Source organism: Rhamphochromis sp. 'chilingali', assembly GCF_963969265.1.
Source record: "Rhamphochromis sp. 'chilingali' genome assembly, chromosome: 22".
NCBI classification, from domain to species: domain Eukaryota; kingdom Metazoa; phylum Chordata; class Actinopteri; order Cichliformes; family Cichlidae; genus Rhamphochromis; species Rhamphochromis sp. 'chilingali'.
The window spans coordinates 12,268,313-12,281,621 of record NC_137950.1 but is presented as its reverse complement, the minus strand read 5'-3'; the positions used below and the strand labels follow the sequence as shown (position 1 = coordinate 12,281,621).

The 13,309-nt window shown below is 39.3% G+C and overlaps 2 protein-coding genes across 8 annotated transcripts; one reads left to right on the top strand and one right to left on the bottom strand.

Annotated features, from left to right (window-relative positions):
- Positions 1-1,127: 1,127 nt before the first annotated feature.
- On the bottom strand, positions 1,128-8,235 carry dcun1d3 (defective in cullin neddylation 1 domain containing 3). Of its 2 annotated transcripts, XM_080872832.1 has the most exons (5): positions 7,843-8,235; positions 6,732-6,794; positions 5,812-5,862; positions 5,155-5,701; positions 1,128-1,956 (listed from the first exon to the last, which is right to left on the bottom strand). In XM_080872832.1, exons 4-5 carry the CDS (start codon positions 5,589-5,591, stop codon positions 1,413-1,415), a joined length of 981 nt encoding a protein of 326 aa, XP_080728958.1. In that variant the 5' UTR covers positions 5,592-5,701; positions 5,812-5,862; positions 6,732-6,794; positions 7,843-8,235; the 3' UTR covers positions 1,128-1,412. The 2 variants fall into 2 exon arrangements, with proteins under 2 accessions (XP_080728958.1, XP_080728957.1); XM_080872831.1 differs by lacking the exon at positions 6,732-6,794.
- Positions 8,236-8,545: 310 nt separating this feature from the next.
- lyrm1 (LYR motif containing 1) lies at positions 8,546-12,412 on the top strand. 6 transcript variants are annotated; one of them, XM_080872836.1, is made up of 6 exons: positions 8,546-8,626; positions 8,751-8,802; positions 10,130-10,326; positions 10,425-10,485; positions 11,057-11,088; positions 11,170-12,393. In XM_080872836.1, the coding sequence occupies exons 3-6, from the start codon at positions 10,168-10,170 to the stop codon at positions 11,281-11,283; spliced, it is 366 nt and encodes a 121-aa protein (XP_080728962.1). In that variant the 5' UTR covers positions 8,546-8,626; positions 8,751-8,802; positions 10,130-10,167; the 3' UTR covers positions 11,284-12,393. The 6 variants fall into 6 exon arrangements, with proteins under 6 accessions (XP_080728962.1, XP_080728961.1, XP_080728964.1 ...); XM_080872833.1 differs by having other exon boundaries at positions 8,554-8,626; positions 10,155-10,326; positions 11,170-12,395; XM_080872834.1 differs by having other exon boundaries at positions 8,571-8,660; positions 10,155-10,326; positions 11,170-12,396.
- Positions 12,413-13,309: the final 897 nt, after the last annotated feature.

Below are 13,309 nucleotides of genomic sequence, written 5' to 3'. Positions count from 1 at the left end.
ACTGAACCTCCATCGGAGACTCTTGATTAACCAGTCTAATTAACACTCACTCATGGCAAAAAAAAAAAAAAAAAAAAGAAACCTCTAAGCTATAGATAAAATTAATTAACATTTTTGAAGAGGGTTTCGATGTGGTTGACATCAATCTCTCTGCAAAGCGTTCCCAAGTATAGCATCTTAGCATGCCATAGGTTTTTGTGCAATTTATTACAACCATCACCAGCAGCAATCAACTTTATTTGTGAAGTGTGCACATATTCTATTTTTGTTTAGCAGTTCAAGACTGTGAAGCTTCAAACTCCCAAAAGTAAACAATATACAATAAAGCTTCATGTCGCGCCCAGTGTAATGATCCTGAATATAACGCAGGCTTAGGCATCTTCTGACCAGAAATGACCAAGACCTTGCTTTAATAGATTTGTTGAGATACAGGTTTCCTTATATTGGAAAAAAAGGCAACATCATTGTGTTGTATATGACATTTTCTGCTTCTTGAAAATAGGTGGACAACAAAATGGTAGAGAACGGAGTACAGCAGCAGCTTACACAAGCTAAGCTGATCACCGCACTGTAAGCACTCAAAAAAAAAACAACAACACTCAACACAGATGAGAAGTTGTATCTGTAACCATGGAAAGCAACTTGGATTTAAAACTAATTGAAACTTAAGTTTGTATCATTTTTAAAAAAAATGAAATGCCCTTGTTACAGAATTGTAATCCATTACTATTAGTTGAGTAATTGCAGGCAGACAGTTGTGAAGGCAATTCAAGTGGAACCAATTCAAATTTCACAGCACTGCAAGATAAAAAAAACATACAATGCAACTATATTAATCCAATTTCACTGACTCCTACCCTTATGGTAAATCTTGTGTGTGGTAGTAAATTATCTGTGGACATGCTGCCCGATTTTCCCTTCGTCTTTATTATTATTATTGTTATTATTATTATCATTATCATTATTATAATAACAACCATTTCCTTGTACAAGATGAGTGGTACTAACAGGTCGAAATCCACTTTCTGTAATTGTAGGGGGGAACCTCGTGTGTTGCCCTTTGAAACAGAGCTTTAAAAAGAGCTAATTTTGCTGGATTGTGGTAGGTAGTTGTATGTTAAAATGGACTTCTTGTCCAATTACTAAAAACCAAACAAAACCCAAATATGGGAGGACAGAAGAATAAAACAATAACTTAAATAGAAGTGCATTAAACACAACAGTTCTTGGAGCCCTTTGAAAAACCAAAAAACAGGGTTGGAAAAGCAGAAACCCCACCCCAACAGAAAAAGGGGAGCAAAATGAACAGCTGTTATGGTAATACTAATATTCATCCATTGATTCACAGATGTATAGTTCACTCATATAGGTTGTATCCTTCCCTCCTTTACAAATATTCTTTTGTTTTCTGGTCAGTGGCCCCCCCACGTCTGTGAGCCGCGGCTTCCCTCTGTTTCAAGTCTATCTGAGGTGGGAGAGCAGTCTGTCTCAGTACACCTCCCCTCTTCCTCCTTTGCTGTTAGTGCCTGCTCCTCCTCTTTTTTCCTGCGCTCCAGCTCCCACTCTACAAACGTATCAAAGAGGCTGGGCCAAGCCTCGTCCTCGCTGTAGTTGCTCAGGTCGGGCCCAATCGCCTGGGTGAAGTTGAGGAACATGTTCCACGTGTCCCTTGAGATGCCCCGAATACCTGAGGGGTTCTCTGAAAGGAAGTCCAGCCAGCGCTCTAGGATCGGAGGTGTGTCCTGCGTGAAAACCAGCCGCCATAGGGCAATGGCAATTTCGCGCTGCAGCGAGCGCTGCCCCTCCTCGGCGTCCAGGCCAAACTGGAAGGTGAAGCGGTACAGGTCTTTGAAGTTCTCCTCACCCTGGGCCTCCAGCAACATGCAGGGGAACCGTGAACAGATGCCTTCGAGGCTGTCTGCTTGGATAGCCTTGCATCCTTCGACAAACTCCTTCCTGGTGATGCAAACACGAGAAGCGTGGACATCAGAATCACAATCACAATTTCCAGTCAAGATAAGCACCAGAAAAAAATCCATTTACTTTTCCATAGAGCCATATGAGCACAAGTAGACTGAATTAAGACCTAAATCTGCAGAAAATGTACAACAAAACATTGTGAAGACATGTCAGGCAATCACCAGGCTTTATCTTTAACACTACAAACATCAGTGACAAATCCCTGTACTATTTAAGAACACATTATCAAATTTATAGAAAACTTCATTCTTTCATTGCAGCTTTGAATAATATTACAGTCATTTCATGCTGAAAGCACTGACCCAGGCAGATATACCTCCTTTGACCTCTACAACAGTGCAGGCTTTTTTAAAACTCAAATGTAATATAAAGAGCATCAGTAAGCATCAGATCACAAAGAAACATGTTGGGTACCAGAGTCTGGTACTGTCCAAAGCCTCTCAATAGAAAAGTGCTGAGTTCAAAATCTGGACGGACTAACGACCATGCCAATAGGCAGCTCTATTCAACTGCAGACGATCTACTTCCCGTGTGTCCCTTGAGGACCAGCTTGAGACTTATACTTTTGAGAATGAGCGCATAACAGGAATAAATGATCGTCACCTTTAAAGAGCTGACTTGTTAAGGGAGAAAGTCAAATTGAGATTTAGTGAGAGAAGACGGGACTTAGTCTGTCACATTTAGTTGAGATAAGGAGATCGTTATTAATCAAATATGTAAAATTCTACTCTGTCATATGTTGTTATAGCTGTAATTCTGTATTCTTTGACTTGTTATAGTATTTCTAAGCTGTTTTTATATATGTAAAAGGGTTAATAGGGACATATGCTAGGTATTAGGGGTGCAAAATATAGTGGTTAACAGCATGTGACAATCTTTGCCTAAAACATGTTATTTAAATAGCTTAAATAGGGGAACAGTATTAAATTCTCAACACATAAGCACATGCAGTTAAGAACCTTTTGACTTCCCCAAGGAAAATGCATAAAAAGTAACCAAGTGTGATCATAACTAGTCATTTTATCTTCCCATTTTTATTAACCCAGATGTTTATCATGCCCCAGATTTAATTCTTTAATGGTTATCACACCAGCCTTAAGAACACAGAGCCTGATCGTAGGTCATGTGAAGACTGTTCATCAGTTTGTCTTTATGACATGCAGCTTCCTGGAGATGAGTCAGTCTACTTACTAGTCTGCCAGCAGCTTGATGGCACACATTTAGATTGCGCTTTAGTCTTACTTACCACTTGAAGTGCTTTAAACCACAAGTCACATTCAACCTGTCATCCATACACTGATTTATCTTATACTGCACATCCACTGCTATTTTATAATCACCAATTAAGCTAATGTGTGTGCGGGTCTGTGGGAGGAAACCCACACAGGCACAGGGAGAACGTGCAACTCCAGCAAATAGTGTTACACAGTACAGACGTGGAAATCTGTGTCAGGAGACTTGGACTGTCTCCCTTATTAGCCAGCATTAGGGACGAGCAATCATCTGTGTTTTGATACCATCATATTGTCATTAAAGGCGACTGCCAAATGGTGAGCTAATAGCAGCGGGTGGCAGCAAGCTTTCTCATCACTCATGCCGATGACTGGACGTCAGTATAACGAATCTCCAAGCTCAGTGGACAGCTCAGTGATGCGCAATGTGTTTGCCTGCAACAATTTGGTTCGCCCTCACGCCTTTCATGGCTCACAGTAGTTGCAGGAGCCATACGGAGAATGGAGATTTGTCAGAATACACAAGGAACTCGTCAACTTTCGAGACAGAAAAGAGAGAACAAATGGGCTGCTTTAAATTAAGGAGAAGAGTTACATGAAATAGAAAAATAATCTGTGTTTTCACCTTTAACTCTTGACTCTAAATCTAATCTCCTATCAAGCATAGCACCAACAGCACTAATGCAGTAGAGTATCTGTAAAAAGCTACCTACTCAAGAAGCAAAGTGATCTTTTCTATAACGACTGCCTCACGCATGCTGTTTGCAAATCTGTGTTAGGAGGGTTTAAACGTTTGCCCAGGCTGTGAGTGGTTATTCCACCAATCCCTACATTGTTTTGAATGTAAACATAGCAAGGAGAGGGAAGGTTGCCAGCGCTCTGTGCTACTGCTATTGGGAGTTCACAATGGTACAACTTTTAAAAAAAAGAAAGAAAGAAAAAACTGCCTCTGTGGCTCACTGGCAATCACTGAATCAACCCAAGAAGAAACAATTCAGGAGAAGATAATGCAGGTCCTGAGCTATCTGAAGGGCATATCTATTCACCAAGAACAAACAGAAAAATCCATGAAAAGAAAGAACACTGGAGAAACATCAGCTGTCTGATCTAATCAATGACAACTTCTAAGATACTACTTTAAGAAAAGAAAAAAAACTTTATCACATTCCCTTATCATTCCCTCTGAAGCGCAACCCACTCTATATGTCCACATGATGAGATTATATTATATTGACAGCAGCCGACGATGACGTAGTTGCTGCTACAACTAGAAGTAGCCAGCAGCCAACACTGTACTGTACCCTGCTGCAGTGATGGAAACTGCTGGCTGTCTGAGAACAGTTTTAATGTTTTTTTAAATGGATAACAAGTTTGGAAGTATTAATCACACAGACTGAATGTGTTACTGTAAACAAATCCCACAGTAATCAAACTGTATATAATAGACAATCAATAATACAGCGATTGTCCTCATTCCAGAGGGATCCCGCCTAACTTAATCACATGTTTCTGACAATGTGCTACAGAGAAGAAAAGGACTGGTTTCATGGAGGAACATTTCTTGGGAAATTTCATTTGAGATTTTAAAAGGAAAATTATTTTTCCCCCTTTTTGACCTTTATTTGCTTGACTTACAATGAAGAAAGATGTGAAACATGGTGAGACTAACTAACAGGAATGAGCTGTGACAAATGAATCTGACTTTTTAAAAATGTGGACTTGGGCAATCTTGTTTTAATGAGCATTTTCATCATCTAACACCTGTCAGACAAACAAATAAGTGCAACAGCTATGTGCTGTGGTACATCGGACAAAGATACATACTTATCAGTATCATTATAATCACACAGAAGTAATAACTGTGTAGTGGTCATGCTAGTTTATCCTGATTGACAAACATGGATAATGACAACACGCCCTGTTCTCAAAAACTCCACCTTACCTTGTAAACTTGCACATGGTTGCTGCTTGAAACTTCCAGGCAAGAACCAGGACACGAAACTCAGCCGGGTCAACGCACAGGTCATTACAAAACCTCTCCATGCCCTCTTCCAAGATGGTATCTTCCTGTTCATCTTTGTAACAGCAGAACAGCTCCTCAATGCGCTTGACCGACAGCCCATCTCCATCCAGAAGCTCATCCTTGCGTGTGTCCCCTGCAGTGATGATGGGCGTCTCCACTGTGACCTCTAAAGGTTTGGTGCCATTTGACAGCTCATTGGTGGCTTTGCTACACTGGGTGCCAGGATCCTCTTTGTGGCTCCCGACACCACCAGCGCTGCCACCTTTCTTGTGAGACTTTCCTCCGCTTTCCTTGTCTCCACTCTTGCTGCCGAGCGAGGATGTCGGATTCTTACACTTGGTGACACACTGGCCCATGTCTTCCTCCCGGTCCCTCGTCTGTCTTTCCTCCTCGCCTTCAGTCCCCGTCTGAACCACCTAGACGCCTCTTCTCTGGCCTCACAAGACGTCTCAACATACCCTCAAGCCTGAGGGGGAAGAACATTTATTAAGAATAAAAAGTTACACCCAGCGACTCTCAAAAAAAATGTTAAAATGTGGATATTAGTACAGAGGAACACAGAAAATGTCAAGCTACCTCTGCTAAATCTACCACGATCCAAGTCTTCAATGGGAAGATTTAAAAACCCTGAAAAACAAAGCAAAACAAAAATAATCTATAGGCATTAATTCAATGCTTAAACATTGTTCGGGTTACCATAGAAACCTTGTCAAAAGTAGTACAAGAGGAGTATCACCCTTAACCACAGAAGCCTACCGGTGGGTTGTGTGTTAAGTCAGAAGACCTATATAACTCTTATATGACGGCTGTAGGAGCTTTTCTTGGTATTACCATAGAGTTAGTTATAGGTAATTAAAATAGGAATACAATTGTATAAATATTGTGATACAAATAACTGCATTTATAGGTCATCCTCTGTGCCGTGTTCACATAAACGTGTGTGTGTGTGGGGGGGGGGGGGTTCTCTTTGAACAGAGGAAGTTTTACCTCCTTTTATACTAAGCAGTAGATTATTGCACAATATTGCTTCTTCATTCTCTACTAGCAATAATGAAAGCAGATGAAAAATAAAAACACTGACAACACCAAACATGGACCAAGAATACAGGGCTACTATGGTTATCCATGTCTTTTTTAGGATTTTACAGCAACATATGTTAATTACACTGGCTCTATGTAGTTAGGATTTTTTTTATACTAATATTTTGCATCTTGCAAGTTAGCATACAGGACTTTCTAGGTTTTCTAAAGGACTAACAAGTAAAATGTGGCAAAAACACAAAAGGCATACAAGATTATGAGATACTGACCAAGTTGCAACTGAACTGGAGTTTACATTAATCAAACTAAAGCTTGCTTTGTAAACTGCTTTCTCTACCTACCCATTTAACTTAAAAAATGTTTCTTTGATGAATGCATGTTAATGAAATTAATCAGTCAGACGGAAAAACATGAGGTGATCATGTGTCTGATAACTAATAAAATAGCTGACTTACAATCCTTCAGATGGCATTGTCTTTCTACTGAGCTCCATCATTGTGACCTTGCCATCCACAATGCTGAAAAGACACATTATCTTGTCATCATAAGCAGAAAGTGATAGCTCATCATTTCCAAACCTGCAGGTCTATTTTGGTCAACATGCTATTAATATGTAATTTGAGAACTTGCAAAGAGTTTGCCTCATTTCAGGATTTTTCATTTACTTGTTTATAACTGCAAATAAGTTAGCTATGTTGCATACTGTGAACTGTGAAAAGCTGAGCTTTGACACCGTTGGCTTTAAGGAACTACATCTCAAAAGGGCCGCAATATTCCAGTTTGTGATGTAAAAGCCACAACTTCAGGAAACTTCTCAAACCAACTTCTACCTTTCGCAGTGATCACTGACCTAACAGTGATATGACCCTTGACTTCATATTTAATGCATGGATTCAACATCAAGGCAAAAAGCCAGTCCTGATCAATACATGGGGCATGTAGGGGAAAATCTCTCTCACGTCTGCTGTGGCCAAGTTCACCTAACTAAGCTCAGATGGCCGTCTGAATTTATATTTATTAAATTTTGTTTATTTGGCTACATATAATCCGCAATAAGCTGGCACTGGAGTTAGTAAACACTAAGCAGCCTAGTGACCTATACAGCCAGTAGTTTAACCAGATTATTAGCTCGTCCCGAGGTGAACTGGAATACGACTGTGTTACATATGCAACACTGTTATATCGATATATCCTCAGCGGCCCTTTACCAACATCTACAATAATATCATTTCAATCAAGTTAACGTTTGTTGGGAGGGTGAGTATAACAACACAAGTACAACACTCAAAAATATAGTGTAAACCGCCATTAAATAATCACCCGCACCTCGGACTTTTAACTATTACACACAAATTCAGATGGCAGTCGTTGTTAAGCTGCTATTGAGCCACATTAGATCACCACACCGGGCCATTTAACAGCTCCATCCCAACTGCCCGGCCCTGGCGACGTCGTCATAGCTAGCTAGCATCAGCTCGATTAACTAAAAGTTAGCTCTCGGCTATGCTAGGTATTTTTCGATTAAGACATCAAGAAATAATAAAATTATCACCGTAAAAAACTTACCTTTAGGGGAAAACACATTCGGTCGAGTGTGGATGTACATCACTTTGTGAATAGCTGAAGAAATTTAGTAGTTAAAGAAGTTAGCCAAAAAATACGAACTGAAGCAAACTCGTCGCGTTAACTCAGATTGCTAGCTAACTAGCTAGCAGCTGATCACAAAAAAAAAAACTTCCACATCAATGTTGAATTCTGTTCCACGCTTAGAAAATAAGCAAGTAACAAGCTAGCAACTAGCTTTAGAGTCCATCTTCAGTTGTGTTCGCTGTTAGGTGTGAGTTAAAACGCCAGCTCGGACTAAATCACCCAATTTCTTTGTGCTTCCCCCTTTTAGTCATTGAGTGGAGCTACATTATGGACATTTTCCTGCATCACTTCCTCCCTGCCTACAAGCACCCAACAGCTGATCCTCGCGTCTGCGACGCTAACGTACATCCTTTTATTTTAACCAATTGATGGAAGTATTCATATAACAAGGAAAAAGTCGATGTTTTGTAGATCACAGTAATATCCAAAATGAAAAATGACTCAAAAACCCCACTGTAAATTAATTACAATCGCTCATACACATTGAACTGTAGAGGTGTTTATATTAATTTCTGCCTTATTTCTACTTTTTATCCACTAACAAGTGAAACAAATACAACTTTGACTAAAAGTATATGAACTCTTTTATGTTTGTGTTTATTATTTAGCTTCTTCCCGATTAGTCATGAGTAAGCGTCATCATTAGGCGACTGTCCTAGCAAGCGGCTGGTAAATTAGCCTCTTCTTCAGATACAGACGGGTATGTCAATTCTTCGTTTGTGGTGTTAATTAAAGTAAGATTCGCGACAATTCGAATTCAAGTTGTTAATGTGACAGGCAGTAACATTGCCTTTAATTTAATGTCCCTGTCTTTGTACGTTTAGGTCAGTCACAATAAGGGCTAGCTTCAAGGTTGCAATTGATGCTAAAACATCAGTGAGTACAAATAACGAGAATGGTTTTATTTAATATACAACGTAATTCAGTCTGCGCGCATACTAGAACATACAGTTAATACCTCTCCGTCAGTCATGTAACAGTTTGTTTAATATCTCAGTGTTGATTTTAGTGGCATCTAGCGTTGAATATGGCTAATATATTTAACTATAATTTAAAAATCTAAAACTACAGTACTGTGCAAGTCTTTTCTTTATATTTTGCAAGGAAAATTGAAAATCATTTATATAATAGAAATATAGTATATAAGACTAAACCGAGTTTTGCAGGCCTTGAAGGTCAATATTTGATATGACCGCCTTTATTCTTCAACAAAACAACATCCTGAAGTCAGCTTTCTTGCCATTTTATTAAGTAGTCTCCAGGAATAGTTCTCCAGGCGTCTTGAAAGACATTCAAATCTCTTTTGTTTTGTTTTTTATTTTCTGTTCACCACACTGTTTCAGTCATGTTGAGGTCCATGCTCCGGAGGCCAATCCATAGCATTTCACAGAGAGCTGTAGACACTCACTGTCATTGTTCTCTACTGACCTCCTTTGTACATACATAGAGTAACAATGATTTGTAAATGAATTTGCAAATTTGGATTCCTCTCCATTAAGCTCTGTTGCCACTGATTTTTCAGTCCAGTTCTTGTGTAATTTGGCATACCCCAGGCTTCTTGAGACCATTTTTAATGTGGCTTCAGTGAACAGTTGATGGATCGACTAATGGGCCAGATGCATCTCTCAGGTCCTCTGTCTGGTCTTTCCTGGATTTTTTTCCCAATTTCTTAAGGACGTGACATTCAGGTACTGTTCACCTGCTCTAGATAGTTTGTAAGGGATATTTTCATCCTACGCCAATTTAGTTTCCTCAATTTTTTTTAAGGACCCTTTGGACACCATGGAGAACTATGCCAAGTTTTCAGCTAATCGCTTTTTGGGAATCACCTTGTTAATGCAAAGATGCTGTGTTATCTTTGACATTATTATTGGATTAAACTCAAGACTTTTGCACAGTACTGGAAAGATGTTCATATATTCATTTACTAATTGCTTGCTTAGCATGCACATTATTGTTATGTTTCTCATTATAACGCACTTCATGTCTTAATTGTGCAGTAAAGCTCTTAATTAAAGTCCTAGTAGTTAAAGAAAAGAGCAATAAATAATGTCACATCTAGCTAACTAACCACCAGTGGTATAATCGAGTAATAAAGGCTGCAAGTATAGAGCATCCATCCATCTTCAGCTTATCTAATTCAGGGGCACGATGTGGGGGACGGAACACAAACAGATAATGCAGTAAAAACTTTATTTTGCAGGTATCTTTTGTTTTTTTTTCCTCAGATTCGGAGCCCCGATGACTGCCTCCACCCGTACCACTGTGCTGTCACTGTACATGCGTGTTTTTCGCATTGCCCGAACCTGGCAAGCACAGAGTGGTGTTGCAAGTGACACGGAGACAGAGAGGAAGTACATACTGCAGGAGGCCCGCAATCTGTTCAGACGGAACCAAAAGGTGTGAACGACACTCTGCTCTCTAATATGCTTTTTTTTTTTAAAGAGAAAATGGCTTTATGGCATCTTTAAGACTTTGTGTGTTGTTTTGTTTTTCAGCTCACAGAACAAGAATCAATAAGAAAGTGTATAGAGGAATGTGAAGCAAGGATAGAAATCGGTAAGAATGGAGAAAAGCAGCAAGTTGTTGTTTTTTATGTAGTGAGCATGTCAAAAGGCCACAATAGTAGCAACACCATTTTTTGATTTTCATGTGTCTCAGGGAAATATACTGATAATATGTAACCTTTCTAATTCAGTTGTATCAGTGATTTTGGGATGTCTTCAGCCTGAAAGCATGCAGAATGGTGTTGTTGACTGAATGTACTGAAACATCTGACGTGCACAGACATTCTGAAAGGGTTAACAATAATCCAGTGCCGCGTTTACGCAACTCTTACACATCACACACTGAGTCTTTGTCAGTTGAAAGGTTTTCAGCATGTCAAGCGTGAGTAAGCAGCAAAGCTGACCTGATGACCTGAATGATTTGGATTAAAAAAAATCGTGGTTGAAACTGCAGAGAAAAAATAACAATACAAGCCTGCGGTAACAGCATGAGAAAAGTGCTATGTTGTGCTCTTACATACTTACCCAAACAATGATTTTTCTTGGCTTCTATTTTGTAATTTGTTTATAGTTTGATGTAACGTTGTCACTGACACGTTGTTATTTTTTAAAAAATTTTAAAGGTCTTCATTACAGAAACCCATATCCAAGAGCTGTAAGTAATTACACTTTATTAGACCATAATGGGTGAAAATTTTGGGGGGGATTTTATTTGCATACTCTGTGTGTGTTGCAGACGTATCTACCACCCATGGGACTGGCAACTCAGAAGGGCAGGAAGCTACGAGCACAACAGCGCCTGAGGAAACAGGCCAAACCAATTTACTTACAGTCACATGATGAGACCTGATGCTCGACATCCCCGATCTTTGTCAAGAGTTCAAGTTACCAAGGAGAGAAAACTAGAGAGCTGTTGCAGTCGAGATGCTGCAAGCACTCAATGATGCAGGAACGCACGTCATTCAGGATAAAGCCACTTTTCATTGTATTTTCTTTTTCAAAACACAACCATGAGTTGTAACTGTAGGTGAAGAGTGTCAGATTCCTTTCAGCTCAGGGAAGCTCCCACTGTACCACTTTCTAATATCATACAAGTTTGTATATTTTATTTATTGTTGAGTTCATTTGATTAATAAAATTGTCTCAATGTGGAGGATTTCCAGACTCTTTTAAACTCACTGTCAGAAATCATGAAATTCACTAAATATTCTCTAATAAGCAATTTTGTTAGGACCATATATTTTTTTAGCTTTTAATTTAGTTAATGAAAAATTAAACAAAAGGTGATTAAAGCACTTGTCAGATTGTACTTTCACAAGCATTGTATCCCCTATCTCTGTTTCCTTATGGCAGTACAGGATCAATTGATACATCGGTCTCTATTTCTCTAGAATTTTAGAGCTTTGTTGTGGTTCAGTATGGTTTCCTCTGACCCAGTTTGTGCAGCTGTATCTCAAATCTCGTAAAAAACCCAGAATGCTATGAGAGCAGTTTGCTTTGATATGTTTTATTTACCTCGAGCCCCCCATAATAATGACACAGAGAATACAGAGAAAGAACAGCTCGGGGCGTGCATCGCTTTCAGTTCCATTTGGGGATAACTCGCATATTGATTATAGTGGCAACGACCTGCAGGTGGGGTCAGTGATCCATGTCTAATATGACTCATGTTATTGTTGACTGAATACTGAGTCATTTTTCAGCACAGGCTAAAGAGCATTCGCTCTCCCTGTAAAATGATCACAAATATTCTGCTTTCTTTAAAAGTTTACTTGCTCTGATCACTGAACACCTCTCATTCACGGACAGCAGGTATTATGCATAGTGACCCATGTGCAATTTATAAAATACACTAAATGCACAATAAAGGATGAAATTGTGATTTGAATTAATAAACCAAGAAAGCCAATTAACTTTACAGCAAACAATCAGTGTTTTTATCAATAAGAGGAAACTTGTTCATCTTTAAAAGGGAAAATATTTCTGTGTTATGGTGGTGTGAAAAAGTGTTTGCCTCCTTCCTGATTTCCTATTTTTTGAATGCTTGTCACATGTAAATGATTTTAGATCATCATAGATAACAAGTAAACAAAATGCAGTTTGTAAATGAAGTTGTTTATTATTAAAAGGGAAAAATATCCATACCCACATGGCCCTGTGTGAAAAAGGGATTGCCCCCTTAACCTAATAACTGGTTGGGCCCCCCTTAGCAGCAACAACTGCAATCAGGCATTTGCAATAACTGACAATGAGTCTTTTACAGCGCTGTGGAGGAATTTTGGCCCATTCATCTTTGCAGAATTGTAATTCAGACACACTGGAGGGTTTTCGAGCATGAACCGCCTTTTTAAGGTCATGCCACAGTATCGCAATCAGATTCAGGTCAGGACTTTGACTAGGCCACTCCAAAGGCTTCATTTTGTTTTTCTTCAGCTATTCAGAGGTGGGCTTGATGGTGTGTTTTGTATCATCATCCTGCTGCAGAACCCAGATGCCCTTCAGCCTGAGGTCACAAACAGATGACCAGACATTCACCTTCAAGATGTTTTGATAGACAGAAGAATTCCAGGTTCAGAGGCAGCAAAACAGCCCCAGACGTTCACACTACCACCACACTTTACTATTGGTATGACATTCCTTTTCTGAAATGCTGTGTTAGTTTTATGCCACATGTAACGGGACTCAAACCTTCCAAAAAGTTCTGCTTTTGTGTTGCTTTTTTTGAGATCTCTTAAGTTTGTCAGAAAGGTTTTATTTAGGTGATTTCTTAATTCAGCAGGTCTGGCAGTAATCAGGTGGCAGTGAAACCGAACTCAACTTTGCAAAATATGTAGTTAATCACAGTTAACCAATGTTTTTACAAGGTGGAGTCAATC